We start from the raw sequence: 18,858 nt of genomic DNA, 5'->3' as shown, positions 1-18,858 counted from the left end.
GTCACGTGATACCAATGGCTACATTCTATTGGCTGACAGCATCAGGAATTGTGTTGCGTTCTGAGAGTCACGAAATGTAACACGCTTCCGTGTATTGATGAAACAGTTTTCTACAATACAAAAGTGCTTTAAACAGTGCATAAGTGTGGGAAAAGGTAATACAGACAGAAGGTGGTTTAATATCAGTATGGGGAGGGTTCATAAACATTTAAATTACCGTAAATAATAAAATAAATAGTTTTTCGCTGTGTTCGCGGAATTTCACTTTTTGTGGGTGGCCCTGGAACGCATTAACCGCGAGTAATGAGTGATTACTTTTTTATTTTTATTTTTTTATTTTTAAAAAAGAAATCAATAATCCAAACTTTTTAGATTCAAAGGAAAAAATAAAGTTACATTTAAGCTGTTCTCAGATTGAAGCGCAGCGGCTCAATGGGTATATTCCTCCCACCTCCAGAATCATGCTACTTAGGTGAATTGGAGTTGCTAAACTTGTATGAGTGTGAATCTTTGTTTGTCTATGTGTTGCCCTGGCGACTTGTCCAGGATGTACCCTGACTCTTGCTGTAGCCACTCCAGCATGACCAATTCCAGTATTTGAGATAAGAATCTGAAGACGAAATGATTTACGATCTTTTGATCTTCAGCAAGATGAATGAATGAATGTGTTATCAGATTGCCAATAACTACAGTCCTTAGAAAGTATTGCTCAATGTATGGGTATATTTGGTAATAGCATGTTTGCTGCTTTTAGATTAGCAACTAACTCATTGGTTTGGAGGCATTAATCTCCTACTTAATCGGTGGACTTTCTACGAAGGTCTGGATATTCATTGGAGTTTCTTTCTGTTCTTGATTGATCACAAGATGCTTACGTCCGTGCGACACCGTGTTCACTCGCAGGTGAGCTCTGACATACCAAATCTTTGTTGCATCGTAAGCCTTCTTTCAATTCGTCATCCTGGATCAGCCGTCATTACGCTAAATTCTATGATTACATGCCTGATTTTCACTGACAAGCTCCGCCAGACAGTCCCCCAGCCCTCCCCATTGGAAAAAAAAAACCATAATTGATGTCTGTAGATGTCATTGGCAGCCATTGAGTTAATGCTATTGTGACTATTCACAGCAAGAACACTACTGATTGAAGAGTTGACACAAAATTAACAAGAGCCCAAGTTAACATGTCAACCTATGTGGTGATATGGCTTAAAAATGTGTCTCTGAAAAGATTTTACACATTTGATAGGAAGCCAGTGATTTGCAAAAAACCCCACAAGATATTGAGTGACACATTCACACACACACACACACACACACACACACACACACACACACACACACACACACACACACACACACACACACACACACACACACACACACACACACACACCCATGCTGGTATTTGCAGCCTCTTTATTTTTTACGTTTTAGTCCCTTTGCTTGTTTTCATTGTTTGTAACCTTATTACTAAAATGTCAAAAAATAGTTGCTTGACTCGGCTGATGTTCGACTGGAGAACAGCAAAAGAAACAGGAGCAGGGCAGGAGAATGCTTCATTAGGCAGTAGCTGTTACCTCATTAGAGTAGTGCTTGACAGTGATGTTTAAAACATGAACTGCATGCTCATTTAGTGCATAATCTAACTGAGGTGTGACAAGGCTGAACAAGGGGGAGCAGCCAAAGTGTAAGGGTCATGATCATTAAGGTAGCATTAACTTACATTAACTAACCATGGTCTTTATGAGTCCAATTTCTCATGTAGTTAAGGGCGCTTGCTTCCCAAGGTATTGCAGCATGTTTTATTTTTGTATTCTAATTGGGTCCATCTTGTATTTGTTTTAGAAATCTGCCAGTTGATCCTACTTCCTTCTCACTCTGTTTTTTCATTCACATACAATAATATAGTAATAACACATCAACACAGAAATCATTCCGTTTTTTTTAGAGAGCGCCCTTTGGCTTGGTTTGGATCATGCTGAGGAAGCAGAAATTAATTCCAACCTGCTTTGAACAGGGATCAGGCATTCCATTCTGCACCACTCAAACAAGAGGCACCCCCACCTCTACTATGTATGCATCAACACACACGCACATACACACACCGATGTGCACAGTCATGCTATCGTGATATTTACTGCCAAACAGAATTTTATTTATTGCACATCAGCCGTATCTCTGACATTAATGTAATGCTAATGAAGCCCCTGACACCTTCATCCTCATCCTCATGTCGCGTCCATTTCACTAAGAATTTTAAAAAGCAACACGATTTCTCTAATACTGTTACAATAATAAAAACAAAAACAAAAACATGCATGTCAAGATTAAAGCATTGTGGTTTCAGAAAACCCTCGTGTTTTTTTTTCTATTCTTCTTAAGCACCGCTCCTCAACATTTTGGTCCATTGATTATTTTAATAATAATAGTTCCTTGGAAGAAAACCAAGAAGCTCATCTACAATTTATCTCTCTCTCTTTCTTTATATACTAATAACGTCTCCTTGTCCCTTTCTTGTGGAGGATCTTACAGTTCAGGTCAATGCAGAGACACAAGTTCATGTGAGGCTCTTCTTCAAAAATCCATGTCACCAGTCTACTTTCTACTATTTAAAATAAACTCACTGACTTCACATATATTTTTATCTTATATCAAGCGTTCGTTTTCCTTTTTTTCCTATTTCTATATGTACAACAAGGAGGAACTTTAAGCATATTGCTCATCCTTGCCCTTTCTAACTTCCTCTGAGTCAAGAACATCCTTATGTATCATATACATACTGTAGCTGTAATCTAATTCTGAACAATACTATCAACTTTAGGTCATGTTGAGATTAATGCTTGGAACAGCTATACAAATGGTCCCTGCATAAAGTCACTTCCTGTTTTTGCCTTACCTATGGGTGAGAGTTCCGCCACACTTCCGATATAGGGACCTTCCAAGAACTTGGGCTCGCTGTCGTTGATGTCCTGGACTTTGATGACAAACTCGGACTCCGGTTCCAGAGGGTCGTTGGAGAGTCGGTCTCTAGCCTGAGCGCGGAGCGTATAGAAGGCCTTCTCTTCTCTGTCCAGCCTCTCTGTAGCATGGATGTCTCCCGTCAGCTCATCGATGATGAAGATAGAACCCGCTCCTTCTCCAGAAATAGTGTACTTGATGTTCCCCTCACCTTCATCAGAGTCTGTATGGATCTGGAAATGAGTGAAAAATTTACATGACGACACTTAATAACAGCACCCGCAACAGTTAAGTACATTTCAGAGCTTGAGCAAACTAATTAATTTTTTTTGTGTGTTGACTTCAGTACATCAAACATTTTGAAGAGGGATTTCTGTTTAATTTCAGTTGCTGTGAATGCCCAGGGTTTGTGAAAGTGATAGTTGTCAGAAAATTGCATTTGGTCATCGGCCGTGACCAAAAGAAATTAGCACATTTATTCCTCACATTTCCTTATCTTATCCCTCAATAGCAATTGCAGCTTAAGAACCTCTCAAAGCTTCCTGATGTCAAGGTACCAGAGTTTCAGTGATGATTTACACCTTTCTTGCACATTGTGCCCTTCATAGGACGTGATGCTCAAACTGGGAAATCAAAGTAATTTCATAGATTGTAACAGGTAGGAAGAGAGAGGTGCCAGGGCTGAAAACGAAACTTAAAGGAGCCCCTTATAAATCAGAGATATAGTTCCCCCTCCTAATGTGATTAAAAGACATTCCGGAGGCAGCAATAGGGGCAGGATTGGTCCCCCATTTCAACCTCCCCTTTGGCTCTTAGCACTAGAGCGCCGCTCGCTCTCTCTCGCTCTCCCTCACTTACCTTTTATCTGAAATTATAATGCAGTGCTGTCTATGCATTGTAACTGTTGTTCAATCTACTGAGAAGACCAAGGGAGAGGGGGGAAATCACCCTAGCCTCCCTGGTTAATATTTTATAAAGGCTTAATTAAATACAGGCTTTTATCACCCTCGCGGGGATATTCATTAAGTATTTGTCGTAAAACTGCAGAATACTGCAAGCCTGCGCCTTGATATTGCTTCCCTCATCCATTTTCCCCACCCTTTTTATCTGTTTTTGCCTTTTTCTGAATCATCCTGAAGACAAATACAGGAACACTCTAAGACAATATACTGCCGGATACTTTGGCAGTATCAATATTTCAGTTATAATAAAGAAAGTTTCATTTGTCCAAACTCTGTGCGATATCCAATAAAAATGTGCATAGTCACACACACATGTGCACACACACACACACACTCACACACACATGTGCACACACATGTGCACACACACACATGTGCGCGCACACACACACACACATGTGCACACACACACACACACACACACACACACACACACACACACACACACACACACACACACACACACACACACACACACACACACACACACACACACACACAGCTGGATGTTTCCAACAGATAACATTTTTCTTACACTGTATTCTGAAGTAACATTTGGATGAAAATGTGTATGAAATATTATTATCAAGTATTACTTCAATTGAATGTTGAATGCTGGCACCACAGGAGATCCCGTGTTGTGTACATGTGTGAAAATACACTACATACACCTACAGGACAAAGCATACACACACACACACACACATACACACACACACCCACACATTGATGGTTCATCATTCTGCTGGGATGATGTTATTTCTCCTCCCTTAGGCTGGATATACTCATCCGTCTGTCAGTCTATCCTCAATGGAGTGATTCAACTTGGCAGATAGAAAAACACACATACGATGCTTAGCTAAGTTGTTCTCTGCAAACGAAAGGTCGGATCCAGGACGTCACTTTGCTTAAGAAGAAATAGCCAGGAGCATAAATATGCTGTTAACAAATTTTATATGAGAAGAAGATGAGAAGAAACAAGAATAAAAGCTGCTTCAATGGGAAAATATTTGGTAACTACTTCCTAGCATTTCATGTTGCAGATTGAGTCCAGTTGATACAGCAATATGCTGGCTGTGAAATGAAGCAATATCAGGTTTTTATTATTATTTTTAGTTAAAACCTTTTTTTTTTAATTCCCAGATAAAAGCAAATGTAAAAATTGCTGAACAAATTATTTTAATTTCCATAAACTGATCAAAGCACCTGCTGCTGATTGCTGACCATTTCCAAAACTGCCCACATCGGGCACTTGAGCATCAGAACTGAACTATTCTGCAATGGATTTGAATGCTTTGAGGAACACAATAAGTTCAAGGGGCTGACCTGACCTTTATTGCCCTTTGATTTCAATTCATTCTCTGGGATGTGCTGGATAAACAAGTCCGTCAAGGTTCCGCTGTGTAACTTACAGGCATCTCTGTCTGTCTTCACGTGGCTCGGCAGTGCATTGGCATCCCACTCGGAGTGTACCCTGCCTCATGCCCCAAAGTCCGCTGGGATAGGCTCTAGCAGCAACCCCGCGACCCGTGACAGCAGAATAAGTGGGTATTGAAGATGAATGAATTATACTACTCATATCCCATAACCAAGTTGTCCGAAAGTTTTTATAAAACACTTGCTTCAGCTCCAGGCAACTTGAATTCCTAGTTTGAAGTAAATCAGATACTCCTCACATAATAAAATGATGCTTTTGTTTTTACCACTCATCCATACAGACAAGGGAAGGACTAATAAATGCCAACAAAGACAAAACCTCACATCCTACATGTGTGAGCGACAAACAGCTTGAAAGATGGACATTCATTTCTTGTCTTTTAAATATAAATTCCACATTTGTGGTTTACTTTGGTGATTGGTGTCCACACAAAAACAAATAACACCACCAAATGTACTCTGATAAGAGTATACACGGTGGCTCCATCCACCACATATACTCTTATCAGAGCAAGGACCATAGTAAGTCTGTTACCTTGTGTCGATATTTCTCATATTTTTGTGCTGACCTCTGAGGCTTCAAATTAGCTTTGAAAAGTATGTTGACACGGACTAAAAAAAAAAAAAATTGGGGGGGAGGGGGGAGACAAAGAGATGACATAGATGGACAGAATGATTAAATGTGGCATAGGAGCTGTTGCTTGATGAAATAAAAGTGGACTTTCTCTTTACAGTCACTAAAAATATGTACCGTCACTGTTGGTTGGCTAAACTTTATGCAAGTAGAAAGCCCCCCAGGGGTTTACAGTGGAGGGCTGTGGGCTGACTCAGGGGACAGAGAGGTTGTTGATGCCCTGTCAAGTTCACCTTTGGGTCAAGTGTCGAGCTGTCACTGTGGGCTAACCTGCTGAAGGGAATGACATATGACTCACATGCTGTGACTGAAAGTTTATGTGATAGTCAGCTCTCTTGTAGATTAAAATTATGCTAAAGGACAAACAAATGGAATAAATGTCTATAAGTTGTTATACACACTTCAGTATTTGGAATTTTTTCCTTTCAAAAGCTCTTGCAAGTCACGCCAGTAAGCACTTAAGCCTGAATTCAAAATATTTCCAGGCTTCTAAGCACAAGTAAATATGTTACATACTAACTAGCATCATGTGACAAATGGAAAATAAAATATATTTGGAGTACTAGAAATATGATTTTGCCTTTCAAGTGGAGATAGCAGGTGTTGGGTCTATTAGAAGCAATGGTTGGTAAAATATCATAGCTGATTATTTAAAATAATAATCAATAGTTAAATTATGAATCGTGTTTCACTTCATAAATCTACAATGAACAATTTGGCCTAGAGTGAATTTTGATGCTATTCAAATAATGATTAATAGTTATAATAAAGAATAATCATTATTAATAAAGCAATTTACCATATTATTAACAATAAATATGAGGGCACTACCTCAGAAACGTAATAATTTACCAATTGCAATCAGTGTGTGTGCATGTGTATGTGTGTGAAGGCGTGTGTGTGTGTACAGCTGAGTAAAGAATCATAGAGAGAGATAAAAAAAAAGAGGCAAAGAATAAGAAAGGGGATCCCTGCAATTGTGTAATGAAAGGTGCGTTTGTAAAAATTCACAGTAATAAATGCTACACAGCTCAATAATCCAAAAGCCACATCACTGATCTACTCTGCCAAGACATAGATACTTTTTGTTGGTAGCTGGTGAGAGGAGTCTTCTGTCCTTTTTTTGACTCAGTCTGTCACCAGGGGCGGGGTATGGACCCGAATGCAAGACACCGTAGGCACAGCTTTTGTCCATGGTTCTAATAATTAACTTAAACTTAACTACACGGGCAACAATGCAAACAAAAACGCAGGCAGAACAAGGCAGGAACAAAACAGAACTACCGGGCAAGACTTTGGGAAAAAACTACAGGAACAGAACATCAGACACAGACTCCAGGAACAAACCGGTAAAGAGCTCTGATAGAACCTGGCTTGAAAATGACCAGTTGTCCTAAGCCTACGATCACAGGGGCTGTTAATAAGTTAAATTGTTAAGTTGTTATTTATTAAATTTCAATCTATAATAGCCAGTTGAGGTCATGTAAATTTCATTACTACTCTAAATACAAAAGTAATATTCCCTAAGACTTACTATAAACAAGAACAGAACATAAAAAGAGTACATACCTGTACATGAAATAAATACTGTACAATCGTAATGTAACTTTTACACGTCTACCTCCACTGAATGAATTTTATCCTCAGGGGTGTAGAGGCTAAACCAAGCTTAAAGCCAATGAGGTGTTCCAGCACTCTTACATGGATGACGTGCTGTTGAGATACTTGTAACAAAAGTTTGACAAGCCACTCTAAGCTAATTACTGTACTCTGTTTTGTTTTGTTTTTTTCATCTGTGAATAAAAGAAGGACAAAATGCTGCAGATGATGCAACAGAAAAGCTGAAAAGACCACACAAAGTCCAACATCAGGACAAACAGTTCACTTAGAGTTATATTTGCTGAGTTGACATGACATGACATTTTAATCTATTGATTTTTAATGTTATGCGGCTCGGTGTGGGTTGTGACAGAAAGGGTCACAACCCACACCATATCCGACTACTGTCGGATATGGTGGCTTTCAGTTGTTCGTATCCACAAATGTTCGTAAGTCGGATGTTTGTATCTTGAAGACTTCGCTAGAGGGCAGATACTTGGCCAATTCATGCAAACAGCAATCAGGGTCAAGCTTATCTACAGAGTCCACCTTCCCAAATAGAAGATGGAACATGCCAAGCTGTCTAACTATCTTTGTTATACACGTTTGAATTATCCTGTCGGCTTTGAAGCAGTGGTTCAGAAAGAAACGCCTACCGAGTCCGGGGCGTGCACCGAAACAAAGCGGACATCAGTACTTGGAATTTCAAGCCATGGTCTTAATGATGCACATTACTCATGGGATGGTTTCCAGATTCCACCTGCATAGCAAAGATGGAGTGTGAGCACAGTAATAGACGTAAGTTCTAAGAAGTTTGTAGCTCCCGGGGCAGCAGGGGTCTGAAGTTCTTCTGGTATGATAGAGAAAGACTATAGATGATGTAGGGATGGGAGTTGGGATCTATGTACCGCACATACCACACACATTTGTGTGTAGATATGGGTAGGTCTGGGTGAGTGAAGAAGAGAGACAGATAGAAATATAATACATGGGTAAAGATGGAGAAAGAGTATGACCACATGTTTTGATGTAGTCATTAGAAAAGACAGCAGCTGGTTCATGGCCCACGCTAAGAACTGAGTCGTTTGCTGGCTCTTCTAATCTTCTAATGCAGAACGGATGGCAGCGATACTGGTGTAGCTGAACTGAAACGTTGGCCTCATCTTTAGGCAAAGTGAGAGAACAATCTGATCTGTGGCATGAATTATGAGCACATGGGCTGGTAGCCCTGATAAGATGCAAGGGTGGTAGTGATGGTACTTTGGTTTTAAGAGGACACAAAGTACATGTTGCAATTCTACTAATAGAGAGAGAAAGAGAGAGACAGGGAGAGAGAGAGAGAGAGAGAGAGAGAGAGAGAGAGAGAGAGAGAGAGAGAGAGAGAGAGAGAGAGAGAGAGAGAGAGAGAGAGAGAGAGAGAGAGAGAGAGAGAGAGAGAGAGATCTTTTATACTCAATAGTCTGAAGAAAGAAATTTGTATCTTAGGTGTAATGTTGACCCCTGGGAAATGCTGTGTCCCTTGTACTCCTGATGTTGTCATTCCTATGCTTTATTTGACCTTATTTCTAATAGGCTTCTAGGCCTTAGTTAGTCTAGGCCTTTCTTTATTTCAAACCTTGGAACGTGCAGTCCAACAGTGTGCTGCACTAAATTTCGGAAGTTATGAAAAGTTTAAAATGAGCGCAAATTAGCCATTTTATATGACTGTGTAATCAGGAGTAGGCCTGTCACATTTTCACGGCAGGTTTTCAAGCTCTCTGATCTTAACAGCTTCAAAGTGTTAACAAGGTGAATGTATCAGAGGCAGTCCAGGTGAAGACAGCTACAGGGAAGGAACAGTACAGACCATGGGAGACAGAACAGGTAAGTGAATGGCAGCAAAGTACACGGTGGAATAAAAGAGAAACTCAGAGGGAGACAGGAAATCAAAATGAGGGGGTGACAGAGCTGGAGCTGAAGCTTCAGCAGAAGACAGAGAATAGAAATACAGAGACAGTAAAGAAAAACTACATGAGATTGTAATTACTAAAATCATGTCAAAAAATGACAAAGGAGAGTAAACAAAAGACAGTCCTGCACTGAAAAATGTATTATATTTCTACAAAAAGCCTTGTCCAACAACAGTACAGTCTGTTTTTTGTTTATTGCCTTCTCTATCTTAAACAGTTTTGTTCTTTAATGCCAGTTGTGTGATGTTGTTACAACTGAATGTTTCTTTTGATGAATTATAGCTAGAACCATTGCCAGATTAAGAACTGCTTTACCACAACATGACCAACATTTTTTTTTTTTTTAATTTCTAAACTTGCAAACATCTTTCAGTGTATGGCATCCAAAACAAAATCACCCATGACTATATTATATAAAAGCAAAATGTGGACACAGAAACATAAATAGAGGTAGCCCTCAACCTATGAACACAATTGGTTCCTAGAGGTTGTTCTTAAGCTGAATTCTTCGTAAAATGTTGATCTATAATTGGGTTTGGAGAGAATTTAAATGTCATTACTACTCTAAATACGGAAGTACTATTCCTTAAGAAACAGAAACAACTACTGGACATAAAAACAACACATAAATGAAATAAAATACTGTAGTACCATAATTAATTATTCTGTTGAATGAATTCCATCCTCGGGGGGTATAGGGGCAAACCCAAGCTTTAAGCCACTGAGGTATTCCACTGCACTTACATGAATGAAGCACTGGTGTGGTTCCTTGTAATCTAAAGTTCAACATGATTTGTTCCTACATCATTTAACTCCTACAGGGAGCCACACCCAGCTGTAATTAGATTTAAAAAAATAAATAACAGGAAGTATTCTTACAGGTCACCTCAAGTCTACATTGCTGGCTCTAACTTTCAACATATCCCGAAGTCTCAATGCTTTTGAACATCCCCATGTGCATAAATACATTGCACATTCCCTCCTCAGAAGTTTTCAGAGTTGTGGATAAAAAAAAAAAATGGCAACACGATGAAGATTACACATCGACAGGAAAGACACGTTACATCTGACATCAAATTGTTCACTTAGTCTTATATTTACTGAATTCTTTTGACATGACTTTTAATCTTCATCAGTGGGGTGTTAATGTGACGCTACCATGAACCGAACATGGCGGACAATTGTTCGTATCTATGAATGTTCGTAGGTCCGATGTTCATATCTTGAGGACTACCTCTGGTATACATATGCATGATTAAAGACTCAGGCCAACTTTGGAAACCTCATCAAATGTGCTATTTGCTAGAGAAAAACCACAGACTATGATATTATTTTACTCAAAATGATATTGTTCCTTTCAAGACAAATTGGTGAGAAAAAAAAACTCGGGCCATCTGCTTCATTTTGGCTTTATGTTAAATGGCAAGAGATTAAAAAAGTACTTACAAGGACTGTATTATTCATTGTACAATTCTTTTTTTCACTGTTCACGCTGTGACAAAATGAGAAAATTCCTGCCAGAAATGTATGGCAACTCTTTGATACAGATCAGAGCGCTGGAGAGATGCAAAAAACACAATGTGAAACTAAGGAAAACTCTTGAATTATACTCTTTGTCAAAAATAATGTGTCTCAAACACACACACACACACACACACACACACACACACACACACACACACACACACACACACACACACACACACACACACACACACACACACACATACACATACATTCTTTTTAGCTACCTTTACTTCTCTTAACATCCGTTTATCCATGTTATCTGGGGTCAACTGCAGCTCTGTAAGAACTCCTGTGTTCCTGCTAATTTTCCTTTATAACAGCACCTTTATAAGATAAATTAAGCTATGGCAGCTATTTACATGTCATGGAAATGACAGTTTTATTCAGAAATATGAGTTCATTGGCAGACACTTGGGTAATACGCGATGTGAAACAGGGTAAGCTTGGCAAACTGGCGTATCCAAAAAAAGAAAAAAAAAAAAGAAATCTGGGACAGAAACATGCTGCTTGGCTTTAGTCCACTACTGCTCAAATTTAAGTATTTATTTAAAAAAAAATCTGTTTTGATTGCATGAAGTCATACCAATACACACATATCAATGAAATCAGTGACAACATAATGACAACTGGTAATTTTCATTTTTGTTTTTTTTTCACCGTTTCATTTTCATATTATCCCATCAAGCTCATTCCGCCTTTCTATATCAGTTTTTACCTCCCACAGCATCTTGTTCAGTAATGAATCCTGAGTGTGTGAATGAAGTCTCTTCTTTCCCAGTCCTCATATATCACTAATTTTCTCTCTATCTATTTCTCCATCCTTCAGCAGACAGACAATACTGCCTCTGGGCCCCTGTTGTTGGGCACACCAGTAGGAATGGAGCACAGGCACACAAATAATGGCCTAATGATAATTATTCTGTTAGATCCCCAGCCGCAGCAGAGAACATCTACATTCATTTGTAGGAATGGAAAGATCAATATATGCAGATGCAATATTAGTTGTTCAATTGCCATGTCTAAATGATTAGAAACAAGGGGGATCACATGATTGATGTGTGTGACTCCTCGCTGAGTCTCATGCTGTCTGCATTAATATTCCTTCTTTTCACATCACGCCCTATGTAAGGCAATCAAATCGTACATGTTGTCCACTCTCATCAACTCACTGAGGTTCATCTGAAGAGCAGCTGATATATAGAGTGTGAATGAGAAGACGTGAACAAAGACGGCAGAAATATTCCCAAATGGGTGCATGTCTCCAAGATAGGCAAACCAGATTTTTATTTGACATACGCTCATTATTTATAATTATAATAGAAGAATTGGATTCAATAATTCATTTCTAGTGTCAAATTTTGCAGCACTAAAGAGAAGGACGCTACTTGGATTGTGATTACCGAATGTTTTTTGTAAAAAAATATACATCCAAGAATCAATTGTGGCACTAGTTATGTCTTTTATGGGTTATGTTTTGTTAATTAGTTGAATAATTTGTTAAAATACTTAATGTTAAGATAGAATTTTGACCCTGGAAAACACAGCGGATTGGATTTAATTGCATGTAATCCATGTAGAGATGGAAACAAAAATCCCCAAACCCCCGAGCATCATCTTCTAAATTGGCTATGGTGTGCTTAGTGTTTATGAGGCCTTATTTCTGGGTTATTAGGTTCCACCAGCACAACAATTAGCAAATTAATGTACTGTCCAATTGCACACAAATAGCAAAGCTATGTTTGACCAGTCAAAATGTGTCCTTCTATTTATTAACCAAATACATAAAATGAAATATTACTTTATTTTTTGCTGGATAAACCACAGATGTATTGTACTTTGTTGCATCAGCTGTAGCAGATCAAGCCTTGCCAAAGCAAACGTGGCACTAAGAGCTGCACTGACTGCATTGTGGACAAATCAATGAAGACATGAAAGTAAATTTAGAATGTTACATTTTTCAGAATTTTTCAGTGACTTATGTAATGGTAAGACAGAACTAAGAGTAAGCTCTTTGCAGTAATTTAATGTGACGTCATCTTTGTGTCCCGTTATTGAGTCCAACTTCTTCTTCGTCTTTTCCTGTCGGATTTTCCCTTCAGGGGTCGCCACAGCGAATCAGTTGCCTCCATCTAACCCTGTCTTCTGCATCCTCTTCTCTCACACCAACTACCTTCATGTCCTCTTTCACTACATCCATAAACCTCCTCTTTGGTCTTCCTCTAGGCCTCCTGCCTGGCAGTTCAAAACTCAGCATCCCTCTACCAATATATTCACTATCTCTGCTCTGGACATGTCCAAACCATCTCAGTCTGGCCTCTCTGACCTTATCTCCACAACCTCTAACATGTGCTGTCCCTCTGATGTACTCATTCCTGATCCTATCCATCCTGGTCACTCCCAGAGAGAACCTCAGCATCTTCATCTCTGCTACCTCCAGCTCTGTCTCCTGTCTTTTCTTCAGTGACACTGTCTGTAGACCAAACGACATCGCTGGTCTCACCACAGTTTTGTACACCTTTCCTTTCATTTTAGCTGAAACTCTTCTATCACACATCACACCTGACACTTTCCTCCACCCGTTCCATCCTGCCTGGACACGCTTCTTCACCTCTTTTCCACACTCTCCATTGCTCTGGACTGTTGAGCCTAAGTACTTAAAATCCTCCACCTTCTTGATCTCTTCTCCCTGTAACCTCACTATTCCAATTGGGTCCCTCTCATTCACACACATGTAGTCTGTGCAAATTTTAACACTTTTAAAAAAAAACCCACAAATGCAATAAAACCATTTCATGGTTACGTTATAGGCGCCACATAATTACACATTTAAATGTTGATACATGTACATGATGAATAGCCATTTGTCACACTTTCTTGATATGGAAAAATAGTGTAATGTAATGCAGTGTAATGTAATTATTGGTGGTTACTCACAGACATATGGGGGATGTCTATGTAATCACACAAATCTGATCCGATCACTTCAAAAAATATTGAAGTGGAATGTTTATCTTACAAATCTGCTTTTTAAAAAATCAGATATGCCTGATAAACAGCCAGGTTGGTGTGTGCAGTCAAGCCTGCACACAAAGATAGAAGTGTTGCCTTTATAGATAAGAGATTCTGTAAGAATGAGAGCATTTGAAATTATATGGATATATACTGATGATATACAGTCCTGATGATATACCTGTAGAGGTATGGAAGTGCCTAGGAGAGGTGGCGGTAGAGTTTCTGACTGAGTTGTTCAACAGGATCTTATAGTGAGAAGATGCCTGAGGAATGGAGGAGAAGTGTGCTGGTGCCCATTTTTAAGAACAAGGGAGATGTGCAGAGTTGTGGCAACTACAGAGGAATAAAGCTGATGAGCCATACAATGAAGTTATGGGAGAGAGTAGTGGAAGCTAGACTAAGGGCAGAAGTGAACATTTGTGAGCAGCAGTATGGTTTCATGCCAAAAAAGAGTACTACAGATGCAATATTTGCTTTGAGGATGTTGATAGAGAAGTACAGAGAAGGCCAGAGGGAGCTGCATTGTGTTTTTGTAGATCTGGAGAAAGCTTATGACAGGGTGTCCAGAGAGGAACTGTGGTATTGTATGAGGAAGTCTGGAGTGGCAGAGAAGTATGTTAGAGCGGTGCAGGACATGTATGAAGACTGTAAGACAGTGGTGAGGTGTGTGTAGGTGTGACAGAGGAGTTCAAGGTGGAGGTGGGACTGCATCAGGGATCAGCTCTGAGCTCCCTCTTGTTCACTATGGTGATGGACAGGCTGACGGACGAGGTTAGACAGGAATCTCCATGGACTATGATGTTTGCAGATGACATTGTGATCTGGAGTGAGTGCAGGGAACAGGTGGAGGAGAAGCTAGAGAGGTGGAGGTTTGTCCTGGAAAGGAGAGGAATGAAGGTTAGCCGCAGTAAGACAGAGTACATGTGTGTGAATGAGAGGGACCCAAGTGGAAGAGTGAGGTTAGAGGGAGAAGAGATCAAGAACGTGGAGGATTTTAAGTACTTAGGCTCAACAGTCCAGAGCAATGGAGAGTGTGGAAAAGAGGTGAAGAAGTGTGTCCAGGCAGGATGGAACGGATGGAGGAAAGTGTCAGGTGTGATGTGTGATAGAAGAGTTTCAGCTAAAATGAAGGGAAAGGTGTACAAAACTGTGGTGAGACCAGCGATGTTGTTTGGTCTAGAGACAGTGTCACTGAGGAAAAGACAGGAGACAGAGCTGGAGGTAGCAGAGATGAAGATGCTGAAGTTCTCTCTGGGAGTGACCAGGAAGGATAGGATCAGGAATGAGTACATTAGAAGGACAGCACATGTTAGAGGTTCTGGAGATAAAGTCAGAGAGGCCAGACTGAGATGGTTTGGACATGTCCAGAGGAGAGATAGTGAATATATTGGTAGAAGGATGCTGAGTTTTGAACTGCCAGGCAGGAGGCCTAGAGGAAGACCAAAGAGGAGGTTTATGGATGTAATGAGGGAAGACATGAAGGTAGTTGGTGTGAGAGAAGAGGATTCAAAAGACAGGGCTAGATGGAGGAAATTGATTCGCTGTGGCGACCCCTGAAGGGAAAAGCCGAAAGGAAAAGAAGAAGACTGTATGTATATATCCTTATTTAAAGTGATCATACAGAAATGAAAATGTAATCATCATTAATTCCTTCAGGAATATTACAAATCTCAAATTTAACATTGGAAGTGCAACATGTTTTAAATAATTTTTTTTTTTTTAATTATTTAGAAAAGAATTATCTGCTATGCTAAGAGGATTAAATTAGGAACTTTCATCAGGAGTCTTCGATTGTCTGTCCAATCATATAAATTAGCAGACTCACAATAGTGGCATTCATTCATCATCACTGAATCCAATCATATATGATTAATACTTTGTAACTATTTCAAAGAAGATACAATTCCAAACAAATACTGACAATAGAAACCAGTCATTGATAGACAACTAATCTTAATTGCATCCTGACTTCAGAATTTTGAAGTGTTAAACTATTAACACATTTATGACTTCATAAGCCTTTTTTTTTTACTTCTGTTATGGTACGGTAAATTTATATTTTGGGATGCTTGGGGACAAGAGTTTTAACTTTACAATGTCTTTAACTATGCTGATTAGAAAAATATTTCCTGCTTTATGGAGCTCGTATTATTGGGCAAGCCTCTCTCTCATAATGTATTCACCCTGACGACTAAAGCATGCTTGGTTGCTCTAATTATACTATGAGAAGCAATTATTTTTATATATATTATATTCTCTAATATTTAAAATATCAGTTTTATGTTTTGTCTTTACTGAATACTAAAAACTTTCAGAGGCAGCTGCTTGATTTTAATTTATTTTGTTTTTATATTCAACATTTAAAAACAAGATTTAATTCCAGAGGTATTCTACATAATAAAAATTACATGGCTTACCTTTCCCACGTATAGCGGCTCTGTTCCTGTGTATTCTTCGACCACAAAAAACTGGTTCCACACCCATCCTCTTTTGACTCGTTCAAGTGACGAAGGTCCTTGTTCCTGCCCCTTCCCTCTTGACGTTGAGCCACTAGTCCTTGAGACCTCACACCAAACAAAACTGCAGTAGCTAAAAAAGCTCAATGTTGACATCAATGTCCAAGCTCTTGCTGTCCAAAAAAGAGCCATTTTGAAAGAAAATAGGAAAGGAAAATAATAAAGAAATCCAGCAGGGGTCTACATGTAATATCAAAGATGTATGCAGCCAGGAGTTTTTCAGCCAGGAGTTTTTCGAACAAAACTCCAACGCACTGGATTTGAAATGTCTTTGTGTGAGAACTTAACGCTTAAGCCATGGGATCACACAAAAAAAATAAAATAAATTTAAAAAAATCAGACGTTGTTTGCTGAAAACAGAACAGGTCATGGAGCATCCTGGATTCCTACCACCTGCAGAGTGTTTGTTACGTAACACATGTGTTTATTCTGATTATTTTAAAATATGGCATCCTTTAAAAGTATGACTGGAAGTAATAAAAATGGATTATAGAAAATGTCAAGATGATCAGTGGGGGACTATAGTTGAAAAAGATAACAGAAAGCATTGAGGACCATGTCTCTGAAAAGTGATGACTTCAATTCATTCTGGCCTCAAAGATTTTGTAATTTCAGGTATTTCAGTATTTCCGTATTAACCTATGCAAAAAATATCCGTGAACTTTCCTTTTTTGCAAAGAAAGTTATTTTGAAGTTCGGTTCCTTGAAAACTCATGACTTCTTTCACTTCATGAACTAGAATCCATGAATTGACAAAAGGTCAAGAAATCACTGTTGGTGATTTCATTTAATTTTCATTGACTTTCCTCTTTAGAATAGTCCGATGCTTTCAAAATTTCTTTCCTCAAAGGTCTTGGGGTATTTCTTTAGCCATACTAATAGCTCCCTTGGTGATTCAATCCAGGGAAAGGACAAAGCTGTAAAACAGAATAGAAGAAAAAAAAACAAAACTTTAGAATACAGTTTCAAATGAAAAGCGTATCATTTCAGTATTATTAAAACAAAAACAGTCGGGTTTAGTGTGACATTTCTGGGGTTTTTTTACTTGACGTATTTATAATTATATATATATATATATATATATATATATATATATATATATATATATATATATATATATATATATATATATATACATATACATATACATACAGGTTGTCCCAAAAATGTATACATATTTTAGTAGCTGATACATATTTTAGTAGCTGATACTAAATTGTATCAGCTACTAAAGACAGTCCTGTAAACGTTTCAGCAAAGTTTCAGGAACCAGACCGGACATCCATTTGAAAAAAGGTGGTGAAAAAACAGTAAAATTATGTTTGTGAATGCAAATTATATTTAGAAAGTTATACAACTACAGTAATCCCTCGCCGCTTTCCATGAATCTCGGAATGCAGCGCACTTCTATGAGACACAAAATTGCTTTAAACAGTCTATCAGAGTGTGGGAAAAGGTTATACAGATAGAAGGTGGTTTAATGTCAGTATGGGGAGGGTTCATAAACATTTAAATTACCCTAAATAGCAAAATAAATAGTTTGTTGCTATTTTGTGGAATTTGTTTTTCATCAGTGGTTCCTGGAACGAATTAACCGCAAGTAACGAGGGCACACTGTATACTAAACATCTAGTTTATATTTATTTATAGTGTGTCTACATTTTTGGGACACCTTGTATACTAAATATTCTCTATTTTATAATGATCACCATCCTCTGTATCACAATAAATGAAATATATATACACATAAAGTGCACCCTCACGCATTCGCTCATCAACATTCACGACTTCACCTCATCGTGGATTGCTATTTTGCGAAATTTGCTATTCGCGTGTGGTTCCTGGAATGCAATAACAAGGGCGCACTGCATATTACACTGTATTGTATGTTCTTTACAATTACTGTGAGGAAACTTTCTCAGGTTTAGTGAGAATTCCATCAGTGTTCTGTCAGCTGGAGAGTGACAAAATAACAGCGAAAAGGGGACAGAAAAGCAGGTGTGTGGAAAGTAAGAAGATGGGTGGGGGGTGTGGGGGGTCCATCACACATGAGACCCAAAGCATGTGTCTACCTTTCATCCCAATGATGGAGTGGCCCTACCATCAGCCAGCTGATTAATTGCATGAGGGAGCAGTAATTGGATAAAAGTACTAATCAATTAATTCTATCCAGTGAGGCAACAGCAGCCTAATACTTCAGACAAACATTGGAAAGTGTGTGTGTGTCTGTTCTTGACTGTTGTAAAACATACGCAGAGGTT

At 38.8% G+C, this 18,858-nt stretch overlaps 1 protein-coding gene across 1 annotated transcript in view; it reads right to left on the bottom strand.

Annotated features, from left to right (window-relative positions):
- Window positions 1-16,729, bottom strand: part of LOC137595141 (cadherin-22) — a 71,585-nt gene extending 54,856 nt beyond the window's left edge. Inside the window, exons 1-2 of the mRNA XM_068315011.1 lie at window positions 16,499-16,729; window positions 2,900-3,194 (exon numbers count right to left, since the gene is read on the bottom strand). Coding sequence (XP_068171112.1) covers window positions 2,900-3,194; window positions 16,499-16,729 — 526 coding nt within the window. The remainder of the gene's footprint in view (window positions 1-2,899; window positions 3,195-16,498) is intronic.
- Window positions 16,730-18,858: the final 2,129 nt, after the last annotated feature.

This window comes from Antennarius striatus, chromosome 5 (assembly GCF_040054535.1).
Source record: "Antennarius striatus isolate MH-2024 chromosome 5, ASM4005453v1, whole genome shotgun sequence".
Classification (NCBI taxonomy): Eukaryota; Metazoa; Chordata; class Actinopteri; order Lophiiformes; family Antennariidae; genus Antennarius; species Antennarius striatus.
The sequence above is the reverse complement of the archived record's forward strand: the minus strand, read 5'-3'. Positions and strand labels throughout refer to the sequence as shown.